The sequence below is a fragment of the Octopus sinensis genome, linkage group LG10 (genome assembly GCF_006345805.1).
Source record: "Octopus sinensis linkage group LG10, ASM634580v1, whole genome shotgun sequence".
Lineage (NCBI taxonomy): Eukaryota > Metazoa > Mollusca > Cephalopoda > Octopoda > Octopodidae > Octopus > Octopus sinensis.
Genome location: NC_043006.1, coordinates 49,366,306 through 49,388,554, shown reverse-complemented (window position 1 = coordinate 49,388,554; position 22,249 = coordinate 49,366,306). Strand labels below are relative to the sequence as shown.

Sequence of the window (22,249 nt, the reverse complement as noted above, 5' to 3'; positions counted from 1 at the left end):
ATTGGAAATGTTTATAACGTCGAAGGAAATTTTGACGTGAAACGAAAGGAAGCGCGGAATTTCATGTACAGTTGAATGAGACCAGCATGAATATGTCCTGTACCATTCCTGGTAATAATATAAAAGGTAATGATGTAATGTTTGGATATAAATCTATTGAATAGATATTATATATTAGTGACCAATGCTGTTGTTTACAATGTTAAGGAGCGTTTTAAGTTTCGTTTAGAATTATAATTCTGATTAAAACATTGTTTATGTATAAACTATGAAAAGTAACAAAATAAAGTATTTTAATAATTCACCACCGCATTATTGTGATTTAAAAAAAAATTAAAATATTAATTGTGGTCATCTTAAATTTTCAGTTTTTGCGCGTGCCATTCATTCTTTGGCAAAGATTGGAGAAGAATTATACATTGAGCAACTGGATGATGGGGTTAGTATCCCGCTATATCATAAAATAACATTGTTATCATATAAAAATCGTCTTTATATATACATATATATATATATATAGAAGTTTTTCTTTTACGTTTCTATTAAACTTTCTCGTCGAAACACACCAAGGGAAGTAACTCTGACATTTTAATCGTTTGATTGACTTGCTAGAAGTAGCTTCTTAGTCCCTTCAAATCACTCGATCGTTTACAATAAAAATGATGGTTGTAGAGACATATGACAACGTAGTATTAAACATACAACAGAACGGAATAATCACTCTGGAATGCTTTCTATCATATGTCTGCTTAATCAGAGCTGACCTCAGACTAACAACGACGCCCAAATATAATACACAAATTCTCAATAATACGACTGACTGCCTGGGCTCATTTTTACGTGTGTGTCTGTGCATGTATGTATGTGTGTAAATGGATTAGCTATTTGTTTCACTGGATGTGGTCGAATGATGATGAGACCCCAATAAAGGTTAAGGTTTTCATCATTTTTTTTTTCAATCTACTGAGAAATAAGTAAGTTTGACATGTGTACTACGTAGGTTTACACGCACATCAACCGTTTATTTTCATTCCTGTAGAATTTTGACAACTTTCGAAAACCAGCATTAACAACACATTAGATAATGTTCTCGTTACCCCTCAAAAGTCAGAGTGGTCGTAATTGGAATGCCTCTGATCATAGGTCAGCTGGATGTCACGGTTGACCTGGAATTAAACTGTAGCAACCAATGGTCATGAGGAGTCTGTACTTGGTCTGTTGACATGCTAGAAATAGCAGACAAATCTCCTTCAAATCACACGCTACCATCTTAATACCAGGAAGAACATTGGTTAATATAGTCCTAGGTGTGGACTGAATTAGATTGCCCATGTCCAGTCTATTGCAGAATGACAGTCTCAGTATTTTCTCTCCACCAGCGACTCTGATGCAGAGGCCATGAATTTGAGCTTGAGATCATATTGGTTTGATGAGCCTTCTCTGCCACACTGGTTCAACATAAGTTATGTCAGCCCCAGTGCTCAACTGGTATTTATTTTATTGACTCCAAAAGGATGAAAAGCAAAGTCAACTTTGGTGGGATTTGAACTCAAAACATAAAAACAGATGAAATACTGCTAAGCATTTCACCCAGCATGCTAACAATTCTGCCAGTACACTGCCTATTGTCCTAGATGTTCGATCCTTTAATAAGATGGGATGATCATGGTTGGAGGGCTTTTGAACAGAGACTAATCTGAAGCTTAGCAACTATTACTGAATATTAACGTATTATATAAACTTCTATAATTATGAATCAACCTGATGGTTAATGTCATCATCACCATGTAAAAGGCACCATTCAAGTGTGATCAATGCCAGTACTGCTTGACTGGCCCTCGTGCTGGTGGCACATAAAAATCACCCACTACACTTTCGGAGTGGTTGGTGTTAGGAAGGGAATCCAGCTGTAGAAAGAGATCAGATTGGAGCCTGGTACAGCCTTCTGGCTTGCCAGTCCTCGGTCATACCATCCAACTGATGCCAGCATGGAAAGCGGATGTTAAACAATGATGATGATGATGTAATACTTAAATACATAAACATCAATTACCACATCCTTTTAGGTTTTCCTTTCAGGTTGATTTCAACCAATCTATTTTCTAATAATCTTCAGGTGGTCTGTGCTTTTATGCACATCTTTTGATGGTTAAATCTGAATTCACTCAGAGTTTTAGAATTTAATGTTTCTCATTTTAATATCAATATATTTTTCAGAATGATAACTTTTAAAAATATGAATAATATAAGAACCGAATTTAAATTCCTTTCTTATTAAAATTTATATTTTTATTGTCTTAATTTCAGTTGTATTTGAAGACAGTCAATTCTTCTCGATCAGCCTTTGCTAGTTTCCAGTTTAATCCCAAATTCTTTATCCAGTATTTGTGTGACTATCATAGCAACAATGATAACTTAGACAATGCCAAAGATGAACCACTTCGCTGTAAAATATCAATAAAGGTGAGAAAATTGACTTTGTTTTGTTCATTTTCTTTTATCTTTATTTTGTGGCCATGCTGGAGCACCACCTTGAAGGATTTAGTCAAACAAATCAACTCCAGTAATTAAGTCTAGTACCTATTCTATCAGTGTCTTTTGCAAAACCACTAAGTTACAGAGATGTAAACAAACCAACTTTGGCTGTCAAACGGTGGTAGGACATAAACACACACACATTTATAATGGTCTTCCTTCAATTTCCATCTACCAAATCCTTTCACAAGGCTTTGGTCAGCCCACGGCTATAGTAGAAGACACTTGCCCAAGGTACTGTGCTATGAGACTGAATCTGAATATTATAAAACAAACCTGTGCCTTTTGAAAATTATTTTTAAACTCATTTTCTTCTATTATTACATGATCAAAATTCCTGTTTATTCTATTGGCTTTTTTTTTTTTTTCAGTCTTGTTTGAAGATTTTCAAATCTGTTGCAACAATAGAGAAAACTGTACAGAAGTGTAAGATTACACTTAATGATAAAGATGACAGATTGATGTTCAAATTGCACTGCAAACATGGTATTTCAATATTTATTATATATAGTTATTGTTATTATTATTCTTTATTTCTAAGGCAGCAAGCTGGAACACCACCTTGATGGGTTTTAGTTGAACATATTGACCCTCAAGACTTTTTTCTTAAGCCCAGCACTTATTCTATCAGTCTCTTTTGCTGTGTGTACATATCTATGTATGTATGTCTTTGTGTCTGTTTGTCCCCCACCACTGCTTAGTAGTTGGTATTGGTGGGTTTATGTCCCCATAACTTAATGGTTTGGCAAAAGAGACCAATAGAATAAATATTAGGCTAAAAAAAAATTAAGTCCTGGGGTTGACATGTTCAACTAAACCCCCCAACATCCCACAGTCAAAGAATATAGTAAAGTAACTTAATTATCATTAAACCAGTGTTAGGAACATAAATTATAACTAAGGTTTGGTGGAAGATTTTAATTCAAAACTTTTGAAAACAAGATATTTGTGCTACAGAGCTAAAGGCAATTTCACCCGAGTTGGTATCAAAAGGGTTAATTATATAGTACTCAGCTTGTATCTGAGGTGTATAGGTTCAACTCTTGTAGCCACCTGCTGGCAACTTTTTTTCTTGTCTTATAATAGTAAAATACCCAATCTTTCTGCTGTTTTCACAGCTATATTTTGTTTGAAATTTACTTTCTTGTTTGTAAAATAAGAAATGCATTTGATGCTTCCAAAGTTTTTTTTTTTTAAATGTTTTAATTCTGTTTCTTGTAGGAATTATCAAAACACACAATCTAGCATTTATCGAATGTGAAATGTTACAGGCAGTATTTGATGCAGACGATTGTGAGAATCTCTTGATAGCTTCATCAAGGTGAGTAAATGATATGTTAGTCCAAGAATATTCTCTTTTCAAATACAGTTTCTTTGTTCATCATATGTCCAGTGGGTAAAATATCTCCCCTTTCATCAATCAAGTACAAATAAAAATCATACAATCATCATAACATCGACTTTCCATGCTGGCATGGGTTGGACAGTTTGACAGCATCTGGCCAGGCAGAAGACTGCACCAAGGCATATGAAGGCAGCGAGCTGGCAGAAACGTTAGCACGCCAGGCATAATGCTTAGCGGTATTTCGTCTGCCGCTATGTTCTGAGTTCAAATTCCGCCGATGTCGACTTTGCCTTTCATCCTTTCGGGATCGATTAAATAAGTACCAGTTACGCACTGGGGTCGATATAATCGACTTAATCCGTATGTCTGTCCTTGTTTGTCCTCTCTGTGTTTAGCCCCTTGTGAGTAGTAAAGAAATAGGTATTTCGTCTGACATTACGTTCTGAGTTCAAATCCCATGTGGATGGGAAGCAAGCTTCTTACCACACAGCCACACCTGAGCAACATAATTAGTTTGGTTTATTTTAAACTGTTTTTATTGCTGTTCTGTAATCAGATATCTATTAAAACAGCTGATGCCTTCTGCTGTTATGTATTTGATTTCTATTATAAAGGCTGATATTGTTTCCTTGTCCAGGCTTTTATGTGATGCTGTACTAAATTTCCAGAACAACCAAGAGGAAATAACTCTGGAAGTATCAAAGGAAAAAATTTCTTTCAAGAATCATGTGGATGAACCAGGTAAGACAGGAATAGCCATGCAAAGATACAAAATTTCTTCGTGTGGTTGTAATTCCCGTGAAGAACTAATTTATCTTAGTTTCAAATAGCAATCTCTTAATTTTGCTAATACTACACAGTTCAAATTCTTTTAAGACCTGCAGGTTTGTTGATGATGCAAGAGGACTTCATATGCTTTTCAGTTCTTCATCATTTAACATCCACTTTTCTATGCTTGTATGGGTCAGGTGCAATTTGTTGAGGCAGATTTTCTATGGGCCAGTTGTCCTTCCTGAAGCCAACATTCACCTTTTTCCAAGCAGGATGATATTTTTCTATGGCTAGACATGTTTTTCGTGAAGACGTCGCTTGTATGACAGTGATATTAGTTTACAACCATTGTGAAATCTCTACACATGAATACATACACGCACATAAAAAAGATTTACATATATATTTATATATATATACATATTTATATATACATATGTGTGTGTAGAAAGCACGTGGCACACTCTGTTAAGTGGTTGGCGTTAAGAAACCCTAACCAGCCATAGAAACCATGCCACAACAGGCAACTGGAGCCTGGACAGCTTTCTGCTAACCAACTCCATGACAAACCATCTGGTGGTGGTGGTGGTGGCGGCGGCAGCAGTATGTCATGCTTGAGAAGAAGACCCATTAAGCCAAGTAAAATCATAATCAAAGCAGATACTGGTGGCGCGTAAAAGCACCCATCACACTCTTGGAATGGTTGGCGTTAGGAAGGGCATCCAGTTGTAGAAACCATACCAAATCAGACTTGAGTCTGGTGCAGCCTCTCAGCTAACCAGCCCTGGTCAAAACCATCCAACCCATGCTAGCATGGACGATGAACATTAAATGATGATGATGAAAAAGGCTGTGAATTAACAGAATCATTCGAGTGTCAGATAGAATGCCTTGTGTTATTCATTCTGGTTCTCTGCACTATGAGTTCAAATCCCACTGAAAGCAACTTCGCCTTTCCTCCTTTTCAGATCAATAAAGTAGCATTATCTTAAAAATTCAGTCTTACCATTGCAAAATGTTTGCTTTATTATTTTCTGAAATTCTTGCTGCAAATTTACTTTCCAACATTGCTTCTTTCCGCAGATCCCAAAAAGTATATGCGGACAGAGTTAAACCTTCTTCCCGATGAATTTGAAGAATGCAAGATTGCTAACAATACGAATATTACATTTTGTCTTAAAGAACTTCGCGTAAGCATCTTACTGATATGCTATTGTCTACATCTTCAACGTTTAGCTTGCTAATTTGTATGTTTAAGCTGAAAAAAGGAGTCACTCAGATTAGTTCATACAAGAAAATATATAGTAGAGGATACATATATATTCTTTTATTCTTTTACTTGCTTCACTCATTTGACTGCGGCCATGCTGGAGCACCGCCTTTAGTCAAAGAAATAAACCCCAGGACTTATTCTTTGTAAGCCTAGTACTTATTCTATCGGTTTCTTTTGCCGAACCATTAAGTCTCAGAGACATAAATACACCAACATCAATTGTCAAGAGATGACAGGGGGACAAACACAGACAAATATACATATACATACACACATATATGTATATGCACACGCACACATATATATATACACACACACATGACGGGCTTCTTTCAGTTTACGTCTACCAAATCCACTCACAAGGCTTTGGTTGACCTGAAACTTAGTAGAAGACACTTGCCCAAGGTGCCATGCAGTGGATCTGAACCTGTAACGGTGTGGTTGGAAAGCTAGCTTCTTGCCACACAGCCATGCCTATATATATATATATATATTATATATATATATATATGTATGTATGTATATATATATATATATATATATATATATATATATATATATATAATATATATATATATAATTAATCAATATAGGGTGGCAAAAAATTTTGTAGAATTTTTTTGCCACCAGCGGCCTAGTGGGAAAAAATTAAATAGTCATAGACCATTTTTAAGTTCAACATCACAATCAAGGAACGGCCATAATAGGCCATTCACCCACTAGAAATAACAGCCAAAGCTTCAACCGCAAATAAACATCAATTCCGTAAACCAGGAGAAAATTAAAAAACATTTACCCTGTAATTTCTTATACGATGCACCGTTTCATCTACTGTTTAATGGTAAACTAACCTGATTAAATTAAATCAAGCCAATCTTCCATAGGTCCTTAGATTCATCAGTAAGAAATAGCCAAGTCGGAACAGATATTTTCACGAGGCATTTCCGACCCTGCCTCGGCAATATCTGACCTAAAATTTTCAAATCATCGCACTCGCGCCAAATTTATCGGCAGCAAATAAATATAAGCCGCCGATTCCATTACGGAATTAACCAGAAAATTCATAATTAATCAATATAGGGTGGCAAAAAATTTTGTAGAATTTTTTTGCCACCAGCGGCCTAGTGGGAAAAAATTAAATAGTCATAGACCATTTTTAAGTTCAACATCACAATCAAGGAACCCTATATTGATTAATTATGAATTTTCTGGTTAATTCCGTAATGGAATCGGCGGCTTATATTTATTTGCTGCCGATAAATTTGGCGCGAGTGCGATGATTTGAAAATTTTAGGTCAGATATTGCCGAGGCAGGGTCGGAAATGCCTCGTGAAAATATCTGTTCCAACTTGGCTATTTCTTACTGATGAATCTAAGGGCCTATGGAAGATTGGCTTGATTTAATTTAATCAGGTTAGTTTACCATTAAACAGTAGATGAAACGGTGCATCGTATAAGAAATTACAGGGTAAATGTTTTTTAATTTTCTCCTGGTTTACGGAATTGATGTTTATTTGCGGTTGAAGCTTTGGCTGTTATTTCTAGTGGGTGAATGGCCTATTATGGCCGTTCCTTGATTGTGATGATATATATATATATATATATACATACACATATATACATATATAAGTAAAAGGTGAACAACAATCAATTGAAAGGTCAATAAACAGTTGTGGGAAAACCTTTCACCAGAATCATAACAGGTTTAGTACTGAAAAATATGCTACTGCTTACCATGGTACTGCCAGAGATTATAAAAATCACTAGGGTAGAAGAGTCGACAATGTGAACAAGGAATATAGAGACATGGCAAAGATGAAACAATAAAGAAGTGTTTCGACTCTTTAACTTGCCATACTTTATCTGGGTCTTCTTGTAAATTTAAGTGACAATTAATTTTTCAGTTCTAATATCTGCTGTGGAATAGGGTTGATATTTATTGACAAATACTTATGCAGTTGTCTTTTTTTTTTTTTTTCTTTTTCTGCTTGTAGGCTATCCTATCTTTTGCTGAGGCAACCAATCTTCCCGTCAAACTCTACTTTGATACCTATGGCAGGTATGTAGACTATGGTTTGCATTTCCTTCGTGTTTGTGGTAGTGGATTATAGTTCTAGTTATAACTTGGTTGTATCCTAGGTGTATCCTGTTGGAATAATGGTTTCAAATTTTGGTACATCATCATCATCATCATTTAACGTCCGTTTCCCATGCTAGCATGGGTTGGACAGTTCGACTGGGCTCTGGGAAGCTAGGAGGCTGCACCAGGCTCCAATCTGATCTGGCAGTGTTTCTACAGCTGGATGCCCTTCCTAATGCCAACCACTCCGTGAGTGTAGTGGGTGCTTTTTACATGCCACTGGCATAGGGGCCAGAGGAGGCTGGCAACGGCCACAGTTGGTTGGTGCTTTTTACGTGCCACCAACACAGGTTTCACAACTACAATCTGTATTTGATTTTTATTTTGATGTTGATGTACTTGCAGCAAGTTGCCCTACGATCCCAGGTAAGCACAGCAGGCTGTCCTGCTAGCCATGAACTCACTTCATTTGTTGGGCCTTCACAGTCACAGCATATCTCCATCACATCATCATCATCATCGTTTAACGTCTGCCTTCCATGCTGGTGTGGGTGGGAAGGTTTGACAGGAGCTGGCCAGGCAGAAGACTGCACCAGACTTCTGGGCTCTGTTTTGTCTTGGCCTTTAGGCTGGAAGCCCTTTCAACACCAACCACCCTGAAAAGTGGACTGGATGCTTTTTACGTGGCACCAGCACTGGCAGGGTCACCAAGTAACCGGTTGCTTCCTTAAACTACCCCTACTTTATCTCTATTTGCTATTTTGTATCACAAAATTCATGAAAAGAACCTTATTATGTTGGGAGAGCTTTGTAAAAAAGATGAATTTAAGAAACTAATGAAGATCTCATTTGATGGAATGTTAGAATTAGAGAAGCATCTAACATTGCCATCATCATCATTTTTAACATCTGCTTTTCCATGCTTGCATGGGTTGGACAGAGTTTATTGAGGCAGTTTTTCTATATCCAGATGCTCCTCCTGTTTCCAAGCAAGGCAATATTTCCCCATGGCCAGACATGTTTTTGCAGAATATTAGAAATGAACAACACTGCTTGTATGACAGTGCCATTCATTTACAGCTGTCATGTGATGCTAAGACAGATAGATATAAACATACTCCCTCACTCTATCTTTCTCACGTGCACACACACACACACACACAATAGGCTTCTTTCAGTTTCTGTCTACCAAATCTACTCTTAAGGTTTTAATTGGCTCAGGTCTATAGTAGGAAATACTTGCCTAAAGTGTCATACAGTGGGACTGAACCTGAAACCATATGCTTAGGAAGTGGTCTTCTTAACCACACAATCTTACTTACACCTAAGCCATGCCTACACCTGCCATAGTTATGAAACACAAAAGTAGGTTGGGCAGCATTGAGTCCACAAATACCTTTTGTGTTGTGGATTCTACATAAGACAACGTTCAACAAATGATACTTTGTCTTCCTTCTTCAAAACTGCAACCAGCTTACATTTTGACTCTAAATGTTATTTTAAAATATTAACTCCTAACAAGTCTCTTTTGTTTTTGTTTGTTTTGGTTTTTTTTTTCATTTTCCTTCTTTTATTTTTTTTTTTTTTAGGCCAATTATATACTCAATTCAGAGTGAGAGACTGTTTGAAGCAAATTTTGTGTTAGCTACACTTGCTGAGAATGAAGATAATACATGTAGTCAAGCTTTATCAAATAACAAGAAAGCTAACCACACAAAAGGGTAAGATTACAACTTTAATACAGTAACTTCAAGTATATTTACGTAAAAGTGGCCCAAGGTTATTAATTTCATGTTAATTGGAAATACAAAATATGCTTAAGTGGCCTGTTTGCTTTTTAAAGTCACTGACTTTGATCATGTGTTTGGCAACTACCTCATAAAAGAAATAAAAATTTTTGTGTGGAAATAAATTTTTTGTAATTTCTTTTTTCTTGTTTAATTTATTAAGAAAATATATTTTCAAATATCATTTTTAATGATTTCCTTTTTTCTTTTTTATTTTTTTTGTCTTCTTCAGCAAACAATCTAAACTCTCTGCACATTCATCTAAAGCATCACCAGGGAAACACAAAGGATCTGATAGAGAAGCTGCAAATAATATGTAAGTTAACAGTTCACTGATTGAGGACCTGCTTAATGTTTAGAGCATTAGCTGCAGGCATGGCTATATGGTTAAGAAGTTTGCTTTGCAATCATGTGGTCTTAAGTTTCTGTTCCACTGCACTGTGCTTTGTGCAAGTGTCTTCTCCTGTAACTTTGGCTACAATGCCTTTTGAGTGATTTCTGCAGAGGAAAATTGTATAAAACTCATCATCTTCATCATCACCACCACCACCACTGCTACCGCCATCATCATCGTCGTTATTTTTATGTCCATTTTTCCAAGCTTGCAACACAACATCCCACCATACTTTTTGCTTTCCATTGTTGTCTGTTGTGTGAAATCTAGTTTCCTGAGATCAGCCTTCACCACTTCTGCTCCATGTCTTCCTCGGTCTTCTTCTTCCATTGGATCCTTCACCCACTTGTAGGTAAAGAAATATCCAGAAATTCATACAAAAGAATCCAATGTGTGTGTGTGTGTATACATATTTTATATAAATCAGTTGAGCAGCCCTTTATAAAAACTTTCCCTCACCCCAAAATTTGAGGTTTTCTCTATTGCTGCGTATGCTGGACAATGAAGGAGCACAAATAATCAGAAACTGTGAGACCTATCTAATCCATGCCAACATGGGAAAAACAACACAAAATAATAAAGTTTCTCATTTGTAAGCTAACTAAAACAAAAAGATTATGTATCCAAAGCTGAAGATTTCATCCAATTAGCATTTTTACTTCTCATCATCAGCAGCGGCATTATTTAACATCCACTTTTCCACGAGGCAGATTTTCTATGGATGTATGCCTTTCCTGTCACCAACTCTTGCCTTCTTCCAAGCAAGGTAATATTTCCCCATAGCCAGGCATGTTTTTGCTGAATATCAGAATTGGAGGACATTAATTGTATAACGGTTACATCTGTTTACAACTATCATGCAATGTCAAGACAAAGACACACACACACACATACACAGATGCACAGGCATGCGAGTGAGTAGACAAATGAAAGGTCACTCAACACATTTATTGGGAGTTATATGTCTGAATCAAACAGTTTGATCCATATATATATATATAATAATAATAAAGGGTAAAATTAATTAATTAATAATTAACAATTTTACCAAATAGTTTGGCATGTTAAAAGAACCATTATCAGTACAGTTAAACAAAATTTTTTTTTATAATTATGAGCATAATTATAATTAGGGTTCAGCAAAACATTTGTTTCGCCACATACCGAAATTTAGAAATAACAGCCAAAACTAGCTATTTCTCTACCATGAGAGAATCTCCCAGACAACAATACTCAACAACCCACATAGTCAAAGAGAGAAAATAACGAATTCACCCGACTTCGATTAACTGTAGACGCGTTTTGGAGTTAGATAGATATGAAAAATGCAAAAACCACTTTTCCACTCCATCATTCTCGCTCTTCAGTACAGTATTTCAAGATTTTAAATTTGAGAGCACTGTAAAAAAATTGAACATACCTTATCTGATCAAGCAACATCAGACAAACTACATCCAATGACCAGTGCTTCTGAATTCAAACAGACGAGTGAGATCTCACATTCACCCCCACCTTATAGTAGAAGACACTTGCCCAAGGTGCCATATAGTGGGACTAAATCCAGAACCACATGGTTGAGAAGCAAACTTCACACCACACAGCATGCCTTTGAGTTCTTTAAACTTTTGGTAGCACAAACTAGCCCAAGTAAATATTTATATATACTTTAAGGCAGTAAGCTGATGGAATCATTAGTACGCCGGTCAAAATGCATAGTAGTATTTCGTCTGTCTTTACATTCCGGGTTCCAATGCTGCCAGGGTTGACTTCACCTTTCATCCTTTCAGGGTCAATAAAATAAGTACCAGTTGAGCACAGGGGTTGATGTAATCGACTTAACCCCTCCCCAAAAATAGCTGGCCTTGTACCAAAATTTGAAATCAATATTTATATTGGGTTGTCTGGAAAGTTCATGCCAATTTATAGTAGTTTATCATTCAACTTATTTTAGAACATGGTTGAGTCCATAAAATAGGATTTGACTACACCTCAATTTAGAGCACAGTTTGAGCTATCTTTTCGTGGAAGAAAGTTTATGTTCCTATAACCTGTGTTAACTCTGTAACCCTTTAAAATGGAAGATAAGAAAGTTCATTTTCAGCACTTGATGCTTTGGGAACCAGACAAAAATTGCTGCAGCTCGGCTGGGATGTGTTACCCCACCCTCCATATTCACCAGATATTGCTCCTTCGGATTTCCCCTTATTCAGGTCTCTGCAGAATAGTCTTAATGGTAAAAATTTCAATTCCTTGGATGATGTAAAAATATACTTTGATGAATTCTTTGCCATGAAACCACCTCAATTCTGGGAAGAGGGTATTTTCAAGTTAAAGGAAAGATGGAGATGCATTGTGCAACAAAATGGTTCATATTTGGTTGATTAAAAAGGTAATGGCAAGTATTGACCTTTTTCTTTCCTTTAAAAATCAGCACAAACTTTCCAGATAACCCTATACTTTATTCTTAATTAGGCCAACCTCCTGTCAGATGGATGCAGATGATTCTTTCAATGATGATTCCATCTTTGTGGAATGGGATGAGTTTACAGTAAATGAGCCTGGTGATGTAAGTACACCCAATGTTTCAAGTTATGCTCACCAAGCACCCACAGAAAGTTCACCAAAGAGCAAGCAAATGGTTAACTCTCATAAAAAAGCTTCTGAACATGACTCTCAAGAAGAATCTAACAGTCCAGTTATAGCTGTTCAGGTAAGGAGAAACATGAATTTCTTTTGTTCTGTTGTTTTATCAATATTTATCATCATCATCATCATCATTATTTTAATGTGCATTTTTCCCATGCTTGCTTGGATCTGACAGAATTTGTTGAGGTAGATTTTCTACAGCTGGACCCCTGCTCCTGTTGTCAACCATCATCAGTTTCCAAGCAAGGTAATATTTCCCCATGGCTAAACATGTTTTCCTGAAAGATTGGAAACACAACACGAAAGACTTGAATTGTATCATCATCATCAACATCATTTAACGTCTGTTTTCCATGCTGGCATGACCAGAACTAGTAAGGCAAGGGGTCACACCAGGCTCCATTGTCTGTTCTGGTATGGTTTCTATGACTGGATGCCTTTCCTAACACCAACCACTCCACAGAGTGTACTGGGTGCTTTCTCTGTGGCACCAGCACCAGTTTCAATTCTGCTGTGGTGTATAGGTTTTCTTGAGTACAGCAAGGTGCCAGATATCTCAGTCTCTTGTCATTGCCTTCTTAAGGCTCAGTGTCTTGATATTGGCCTTCAGTTTGTATACCATTCTGAGTTCTCCACTCCAGCTATCTTTTTATATGATAATGTTGATAATATAGAGACTAATCCAATGAAAATTATTGCACTCTATGACACCAATGTTAACAAGAACTCTACTGTCATTCATGAGTAAGAATTTTGTTTTCATTCTGTTCCAGTTCATTCCCAAGCCTAATCTCCACGTCTCTAAACAAAACAATGATGAAGATAATAACGATGATAGTGAAGATGATGTCATTCCTGGAACACCTCCTAGTAAAAAGGTAAGAATTGTGGAATTATTAAATGCTTTTATATAGCATAAAAATATACAAACTGAAGATATTCAATTGAATATTTAGGCAAATGGTTTATGCATAAATACTAAGATATATGAGTGTTGTTGATTAGTCCCAAGACAATTTTGATTGAACAGACCATTGATTAAAAGCATTCCAATTATGACCATCCATCATTCCAGAGGTTTATAGGAATATTTTATCTCATGTCGTCCTTTCCTTTTCAAATTTGAATAAAGTGTATGGGGGTGGCATTTAGCTGCTATTTCAGCAAGATTGAGCAACTAATTTCTTGACGTGGAAAACTTCCACATCACCCATCAACATTTAACATCCATTTTCCATGCAGGCATGGGTTGGATGGTTTGAAAGGGGCTGGCCAGCCAGATAGCTGTCCAGGCTCCAGTTGTCTGTTTTGGCTTGGCTTCTATACCTAGATGCTTTTCCTAAGGCCAACCACATTACAGAGTGTACTGGGTGCTTTTTACCTGGCACCAGCATAGGTGCTTTATTTGTGACCCCAGCACAGGAACTTTATAACATGGCACCAGCACAGGTGCTTTGTACATGGCACCAGCAGGGCTGCTTTCTACATGACACTGACACAGATGCTTTTTACATGGCACCAGCACACAAGCTTTTTATGTGCTCTCAAATGGGTGCTTTTCTACGTGGCACCAGCACAGGTGCTGCCTATGTGACACTGACACGGGTGCTTTTACAAATAAATATAATGGCTCTAAAATTATGAGATAGTGACAATAGAACAATGCTAATATTTTGGGGACAATGCTGCCACTTTACCTACAAAAACCTTTGTCTGCATTCCCACAAACCCATGCACCAACTATAAACATCCAGGAGTGGCTGTATGGTAAGTAGCTTGCTTACCAACCACATGGTTCCGGGTTCAGTCCCGCTGCATGGCACCTTGGGCGAGTGTCTTCTACTATACCCTCAAGCTGACCAAAGCCTTGTGAGTGGATTTGGTAGACGGAAACTGAAAGAAGCCTGTCGTATATCATCATCATCATCATCATCATCATCGTTTAGCGTCCGTTTTCCATGCTAGCATGGGTTGGACGGGTCAACTGGGGTCTGTGAAGCTGGAAGGCTTCGTCAGGCCCAGTCAGATCTGGCAGTGTTTCTACGGCTGGATGCCCTTCCTAACGCCAACCACTCCGCGAGTGTAGTGGGTGTTTTTTACGTGCCACCTGCACAGGTGCCAGACAGAGCTGGCGAACGGCCACGAACGGATGGTGCTTTTACGTGTCACCGGCACGGGGGCCAGCCGAGGCTGGCAACGGACACGGACGGATGGTGCTTTTACGTGCCACCGACACGGGGCCAGACAGAGCTGGCAAACGGCCACGAGCGGACGGTGCTTTTACGTGTCACCGGCACGGGGGCCAGCCGAGGCTGGCAACGGACACGGACGGATGGTGCTTTTACGTGCCACCGTCACGGGGCCAGACAGAGCTGGCAAACGGCCACGAACGGATGGTGCTTTTACGTGCCACCGACACGGGGCCAGACAGAGCTGGCCAACGGCCACGAACGGACGGTGCTTTTACGTGTCGCCGGCACGGGGCCAGGCGAGGCTGGCAACGAACACGAACGGATGGTGCTTTTATGTGCCACCGACACGGGGCCAGGCAGAGCTGGCAAACGGCCATGAGCGAATGGTGCTTTTACGTGTCACCGGCACGGGTGCCAGACGAGGCTGACAGCGGACACGAACAGATGGATCACTTAACCCCTGCTTTCTGATATATGATTTGATTTTGATTGTTCTCACTGGTCTTGCCGGGTCTTCTCACGCACAGCATACTTCCATAGGTCTCGGTCTCTGGTCATTTCCTTGGTGAGACCTAGAGTTCGAAGGTCGTGCTTCACCACCTCGACCCAGGTTTTCCTGGGTCTACCTCTTCCACAGGTCCCCTCAACTGCCAGGGTGTGGCACTTTTTCACACACCTATCTTCATCCATTCTCACCACATGACCATACCAGCGCAATCGTCTCTCTTGCACACAACATCTGATTCCTCTTAGGTCCAACTTTTCTCTCAAGGTACTTACACTCTGTCGACTATGAACACTGACATTACACATCCAACGGAGCATACTAGCTTCATTTCTCGCGAGGTTACGCATGTCCTCAGCAGTCACGGCCCATGTTTCACTGCCATGTAGCATGGCTGTTCGTACACATGCATCATACAGTCTGCCTTTTACTCTGAGCGACAGGCCTTTAGTCACCAACAGAGGTAAGAGCTCCCTAAGCTTTACCCAGGCTATTCTTACTCTAGCCGTTAAACTTTCAGCACACCCACCCCCACTACTGACTTGGTCACCAAGATAACGGAAGCTATCAACTACTTCTAGTTTTTCCCCCTGGAAAGTGACGGAAGTTGTTTTCTGCAGATTTTCAGAGGTTAATGCTCCCGAGCATCTGCCACATACAAAAACCATCTTCCTAGTTAGCCTTCCTATGACATTGCTGCACCTCTTATGTGTCCATAGCTACACTTGATGCATCTTATAGAGTTTCTACCTACACCTTTTCTACAGATCGAGCAGGGCCATCTACCTGAAGGCGTTTGTGATTTGTCTACCTTCCTACTTATTAGGACTTTGGTTTTAGCTAGGTTGACTCTAAGGCCCTTCGATTCTAAACCATGCTTCCACACCTGAAACTTCTTCTCCAGTTCTGATAATGACTCAGCAATTAGAGCAAGGTCATCAGCATAGAGGAGCTCCCAGGGGCATCCTGTCTTGAATTCCTCCGTTATTGCCTGAGGACTATGATAAATAGGAGGGGGCTGAGGACTGAGCCTTGGTGGACCCCTACCTCTACCCGGAATTCTTCACTGTACTCATTTCCAACCCTCACCTTACTAGCAGCGTCCCTGTACATGGCTTGCACAGCTCTCACTAACCATTCTTCTATTCCTAGTTTCCTCATTGACCACCATATGAGGGATCGGGGGACCCTGTCGAAGGCTTTCTCCATGTCAACAAAAGCCAGGTACAGGGCCTTATCTTTGGCTAGGTATTTCTCCTGCAGCTGCCTTACCAGGAATATAGCATCAGTGGTACTTTTCCCTGGCACGAAACCAAACTGCATCTCATCTAAACTAACTCTCTCTCTAATTAGTTGGCTTATGACCCTCTCTGTAACCTTCATCACCTGATCCAACAGCTTGATACCTCTGTAATTATTTGTATCTAGGGCATCACCTTTACCTTTGTAGCAGTTGACTATTATGCTGCTACACCAGTCATTGGGTATGACTCCTTCATGTATCACCTGATTAACTATACAGGTGACTAGGCTATAGCCGACACTACCAGATATTTTGAGCATCTCTGCAGTGATACCTGATGGGCCTGGGGCTTTCCCTGTCTTCATGCTTCTAATTGCCTTAACTACTAAGGAACTATCAACCCTGATAGCAACCTTTCATAGTGGCGTCTCCAAGCCTCTCTCTTTGCATCCTCGTTTAGCGCAAGTGAACCATCTTCCATGCGAACACACTTCTCTCCCACCACATCACAATTCTCTCTCACACACTGTCTTGCAACGCGAAACACCTCCAGTCTTTGGTCCTCACGGCGCAGAACATTGGCAAATTTTTTCTTATCTGCTTCCCCTCTGGCTAGATAGACCTGTCTCCTAGCTTCCCTTTTAGCAGTCTGATACAATTCCCTGCTACCACCATTCTTCCAGTGCTTCCAAGTCTGTCTCTTTTCTCTAATAGCCCTGTCTACGACACTGTTCCACCACCATGTTACCTTGTGACGAGAGGGGACTTTGCACCAGCCACAGATCTGGTCAGTGGCTCTCAGCAGGTTGTCCCTTAGAAACGTCCAGTTGTCCTCTACCCCATGTGATACACTATCCCCTTCTACTTCGTCAAAGGCTTCAAGTAACATGTCTCTAAATCTCTGTCCATTCACAGGATCCTTAAGCTTCCAGATCCTTCTTCTCCATGTTGGTCGTCTTCTGGTTGTCCTCCTACTCCTGATCCTAAAGTCACTAACTACCAGTCTATGTTGTGGGGTGCATTCTTCGCCTGGGAAGGTTTTGGCATTTATAAGTAGCCATCTCTCCCTTTGCCTGGCAAGGATGTAGTCAATTTGGCTGGTATGTTGGCCCGATCGGTAGGTGACTAGGTGGCTGGTAGGTTTCCTGAAGTTAGTGTTGCAAATCATAAGATTATTTGCATCGCAGAACTCCAGCAGCCTGGTTCCCTCCTCATTGCGGGAACCAGAGCCATAGCCTCCATGTACGCCGTGGAAGCCCCCAGCATGTCGTCCAACGTGACCATTGAAGTCACCAGCCACAAAGAGAAGGTCTCTGTCGTTCGTCAACGAGGTAGTCTGCAGTAGAGTGTCATAGAATCGGTCTTTCTGTCCATCAGGTAGCCCCGACTGAGGAGCATAGGCTGATATAATGGTTGCTAAACTATGATGAAGCGCTAATCTAATCTTAAGTATTCTGTCGCATACTCTGATTACCTCAATTACTTTGCGTGTGTCTGTGTTTGTCCTCCCAACATCGCTTGACAACTGATGCTGGTGTGTTTACGTCCCCGTAATTTAATGGTTTGGCAAAAGAGACAAATTGCTTATGAAACACATGGTTCCGGGTTCAGTCCCACTTGGGCAAGTGTCTTCTACTATAGCCTCGGGTCAACCAAAGCCTTGTGAGTGGATTTGGTAGACGGAAACTGAAAGAAGCCCGTCATATATATGTATATATATATATATATATGTGTGTGTGTGTATGTTTGTGTTTGTCCCCCCCCCCTCAACATCGCTTGACAACCAATGCTGGTGTGTTTACGTCCCCGTAATATTAGCAGTTCAGCAAAAGAGACTGCTAACAAAGAATAAGTCCTGGGATCAATTTCCTCGACTAAAGGCGGTGCTCCAGCATTGCCACAGTCAAATGACTGAAACAAGTAAAATAGTTTCTTCTCTTTTCATCTTCTGTCACTATCACACTGTCTCTGCTCATCTGAACTAGCTAGCTAAATATTCCCTTCAGTCCCTACTCACTTAACATCCCTTTCTCTCTTTATCACCCATACTGCCCTTTGGAATTCTCTCCCGGCAGACATTGATGCATAAATGATTAAAATAAACTTCAACCACATCAATCTCACCAATCTGAGAGATCACATACTCTTTTACTTCTTTCAGTCATTTGACTGTGGCCATGCTGGAGCACCACCTTTAGTCGAGCAAATCAACCCCAGAACTTATTCTTTGTAAGCCTAGTACTTATACTATCGGTCTCTTTTGCCGAACCGCTAAGTTACGGGGACGTAAACACACCACCATCAGTTGTTGAGCGATATTGTGGGCACAAACACACACATACACATACAAATACATATATACGATGGGCTTCTTTCAGTTTCCGTCCACCAAATCCACTCACAAGGCTTTGGTCGGCATGAGGCTATAGTAGAAGACACTTGCCCAAGGTGCCATGCAGTGGGACTGAACCCGGAACCATGTGGTTTGCAAGCAAGCTACTTACCACACAGCCACTCCTGCGCAATTTTAGTAATCCATTGAGAAAGCCTCTAGAAACAACAGCCAAATCTCCCTAATACCACCTGCTGCTATCTTTAAAACAAGAAAATGTTGGATAATGTGCTCCTGGATTTCATGGACATAGAAAAAAGATGGAGTGGTCGTAACTGGAATGCCTTTGATCACATGCTTGTTTGATAAAGGCTGACCTGGAACTAAACACATCACAATTTTAACATCCTCTTTTATTTTTTTTATTTTTCACACTGACATCTTTTAGAGGTACGAGACATTTTAGCACAACCATTCTGGCACAGCCATTTGGCATTACTGATTCAACACTGGCTTATTTGACATCACACGTTTTAGTGTTTCTCTTATTCCTTACCTCTCTCCCTCTCTTCCACCTCCTCTCTCTCCCTCTCTTCCTCGTCTTTCCCTCCCTCTCTGTGTATCTAGTTATGTTTGTATGTACCTTTTATCTTTTACTTGTTTCAATCATTAGACTGTGGCCATGCTGGGGCACCGCCTTGAATATTTTTTTGGTTGAATGAATTAACCTCAACACCTTTTTAAGCCTGGTGCTTATTCTGTCAGTCTCTTTTGTTGAACAGCTGAGTTACTGGGATGTAAACACACCAACACTAGTTGTCAGGTAATGGTGGGGGACAAACACAGGCACAAAGACACACACAAATAGATATATAGATATGTGTGTGTGTGTGTGCGTGTATGTATGTATGTATATATATATATATATATATATATATATACTCATACATATATATATATATATATATATATATACTCATACATATATATATATATATATATACTCATACATATATCACCTTGATCACCCGCTGTCCACTCCTCTCTGGATCCCAATCGCCTTCCTGAAATCGTAACTCCACCGTCGTGGAGGTCTTCCAAGTGGTTGATTCTGCTCACGCGGGTACCACTCGACAACTGTGCAGGTCCACCAATTATCGGTGAGCCGGGCGACATGTCCAGACCATTTAAACTTGCTATGTGTATATTCTACAATGACATCCCTCACGCCGGACTTCTCTTTGATGACCTCGCTACTGATGTGCTCTCTCAACGAGATTCCAAGCATTGACCTTTCCATGGCTCTTTGAGCCATTACCAATCTCTGCTCTTCTCTCTTTGTTGTAGCCCATGTTTCACTACCATATAACATTGTTATATATACATATATATATATATATAGGGAGAATTCACAAAAACAAAAGACGACAGGTGGTGTAGACAACAAACAGATGTATTAGTATAATGCTTGGGAAGTGAAAAAGTCTTTAACGTTTTGAGCCTACGCTCTTCCACAGAAAGGAACACAGAAAGAAACAAGGAGAAAAAAATAAAGAATGTGTAGTGGCTAGTGATACGGCAGGTTTCTTTTAGGTTCCGTCTGCCAAATCCACTCACAAGGCTTTTGTTAGCCTGAGGCTATAGTAGAAAACACTTGCCCCAAGGTGCCATGCAGTGGGACTGAACCCAGAACCATGTGGGAAACAACCTTCTTACCACACAGCCACACCTCCTTTTCTCTCTCTCTCTCTCTCTCTACCTGTATGTATATATATATATATATATATTTCTATTTACCTCCACACTGTAGCCAAAGCACGTTCAATATCCACTCGGCCATGCCAAATCATCAGTGTCTAAACTACTGTGCCCAGTCATCGCATTCCAGTCTTATTAGGCAGATGCGGGTATGGCTGTGTGATAAGAAGTTGGCATTCCAAACACATGGTTCTTGTTCCGGTCCCATTGCATGACACCTTGGGGAATTGTCTTGTATTATTGGCCCATCCTGACCAAAGCCTTGTGACAAAAACTAAAAAAAGCCCATTGTATATACGAGGGGATGCTGAAAAGTTCCTGACTCTGGGTAAAAGAAAATTCAGGAGGATCAGTTAATTATGATTTTAGTCAACATATTCCCCTCTCAGATTCACACACTTATTGCAGCCGTCCTTCAGTTTTTCTAAGCCCTGTAAAAGAACTTGGAAGGTTGGGCCTCCATCCAAGCCTTTCATGACACCCTTAAAACCAGGAACTTTTCAGTGTGTGTGTGTGTGTGTGTGCGTGTGTTCATACATGCGTGCATGTTTGTCCCCAGCTACCACTTGACAACCAGTGTTGGTTTGTTTGCATCCCTGTAACTTAGCAGTTCAGCAGCAAGAGACTGATAGAATGAGTACCAGACTTAGAAAAAAATAAGTGCTGGGGTCAATTTCTTCAACTAAATCTTTCAGAGCATTGCCCCAACATGGCTGCAGCCTGAAACATGTAAAAACAAAAGAAAAAAAAGGTTACCCAATCAGCTTCTCCCTGCATATCCTATCCCAGTGCATAAAGCTTGAGTTTTTAAGATCTAATCTAGTCTAACTACCTTAGTCCATCGTTTGTTTAACTTTCATTTATTTTTGTTTCTTTCTTTTACAGTTTAAATCATTGTTTTTTGGATCATCTCAACAAAGTGAAAGAGAAAGTGCACCAGTGTTAGCCATAGATACTGATGATGAAGATTAATTTATTACTATAATTTACTCTACACCATTCCCAAAAGAAACAAACTTTTGAGACAAGGAAGTTCATCTGTTTCTGTTTTGTTTGATGCCTAAATTATATACATATTTTTGTACGTATGTAAGTATGTATATATATATATATATATATATATATGTAGGTCCCGGGTTGATTCGGGGTTAACCACAGTAAATAAGGTACTCAATACATAGCAGAGTAAAATTAATTTATTATATAGAAGGAGCTTCTACAGGACTAGAACTGTTTCATTCAAGAGAAATCTTCAGGAAGCTAGTTAACAAGAATTGTATTGGCATTTATACATTTAGGCAGGTTTATAGGGGTGGTGGTGGGGGACTTTTTGGGGGTAGGCATAGCGCAAAAAAATCATACTTGGGGGAGTGGTCAAGGAGTCAGTG

The 22,249-nt window shown here is 39.5% G+C and overlaps 1 protein-coding gene across 1 annotated transcript; it reads left to right on the top strand.

Moving 5' to 3' along the window:
- The first annotated feature begins 12 nt into the window (after positions 1-12).
- LOC115216502 (cell cycle checkpoint control protein RAD9A) lies at positions 13-21,864 on the top strand. Its single transcript, XM_029785938.2, has 13 exons — positions 13-126; positions 369-439; positions 2,308-2,463; positions 2,907-3,021; positions 3,757-3,856; positions 4,518-4,621; positions 5,735-5,841; positions 7,919-7,983; positions 9,594-9,725; positions 10,024-10,107; positions 12,658-12,895; positions 13,605-13,709; positions 21,747-21,864. Exons 1-13 carry the CDS (start codon positions 87-89, stop codon positions 21,831-21,833), a joined length of 1,404 nt encoding a protein of 467 aa, XP_029641798.1. The 5' UTR covers positions 13-86; the 3' UTR covers positions 21,834-21,864.
- The last annotated feature ends 385 nt before the right edge of the window (positions 21,865-22,249 follow it).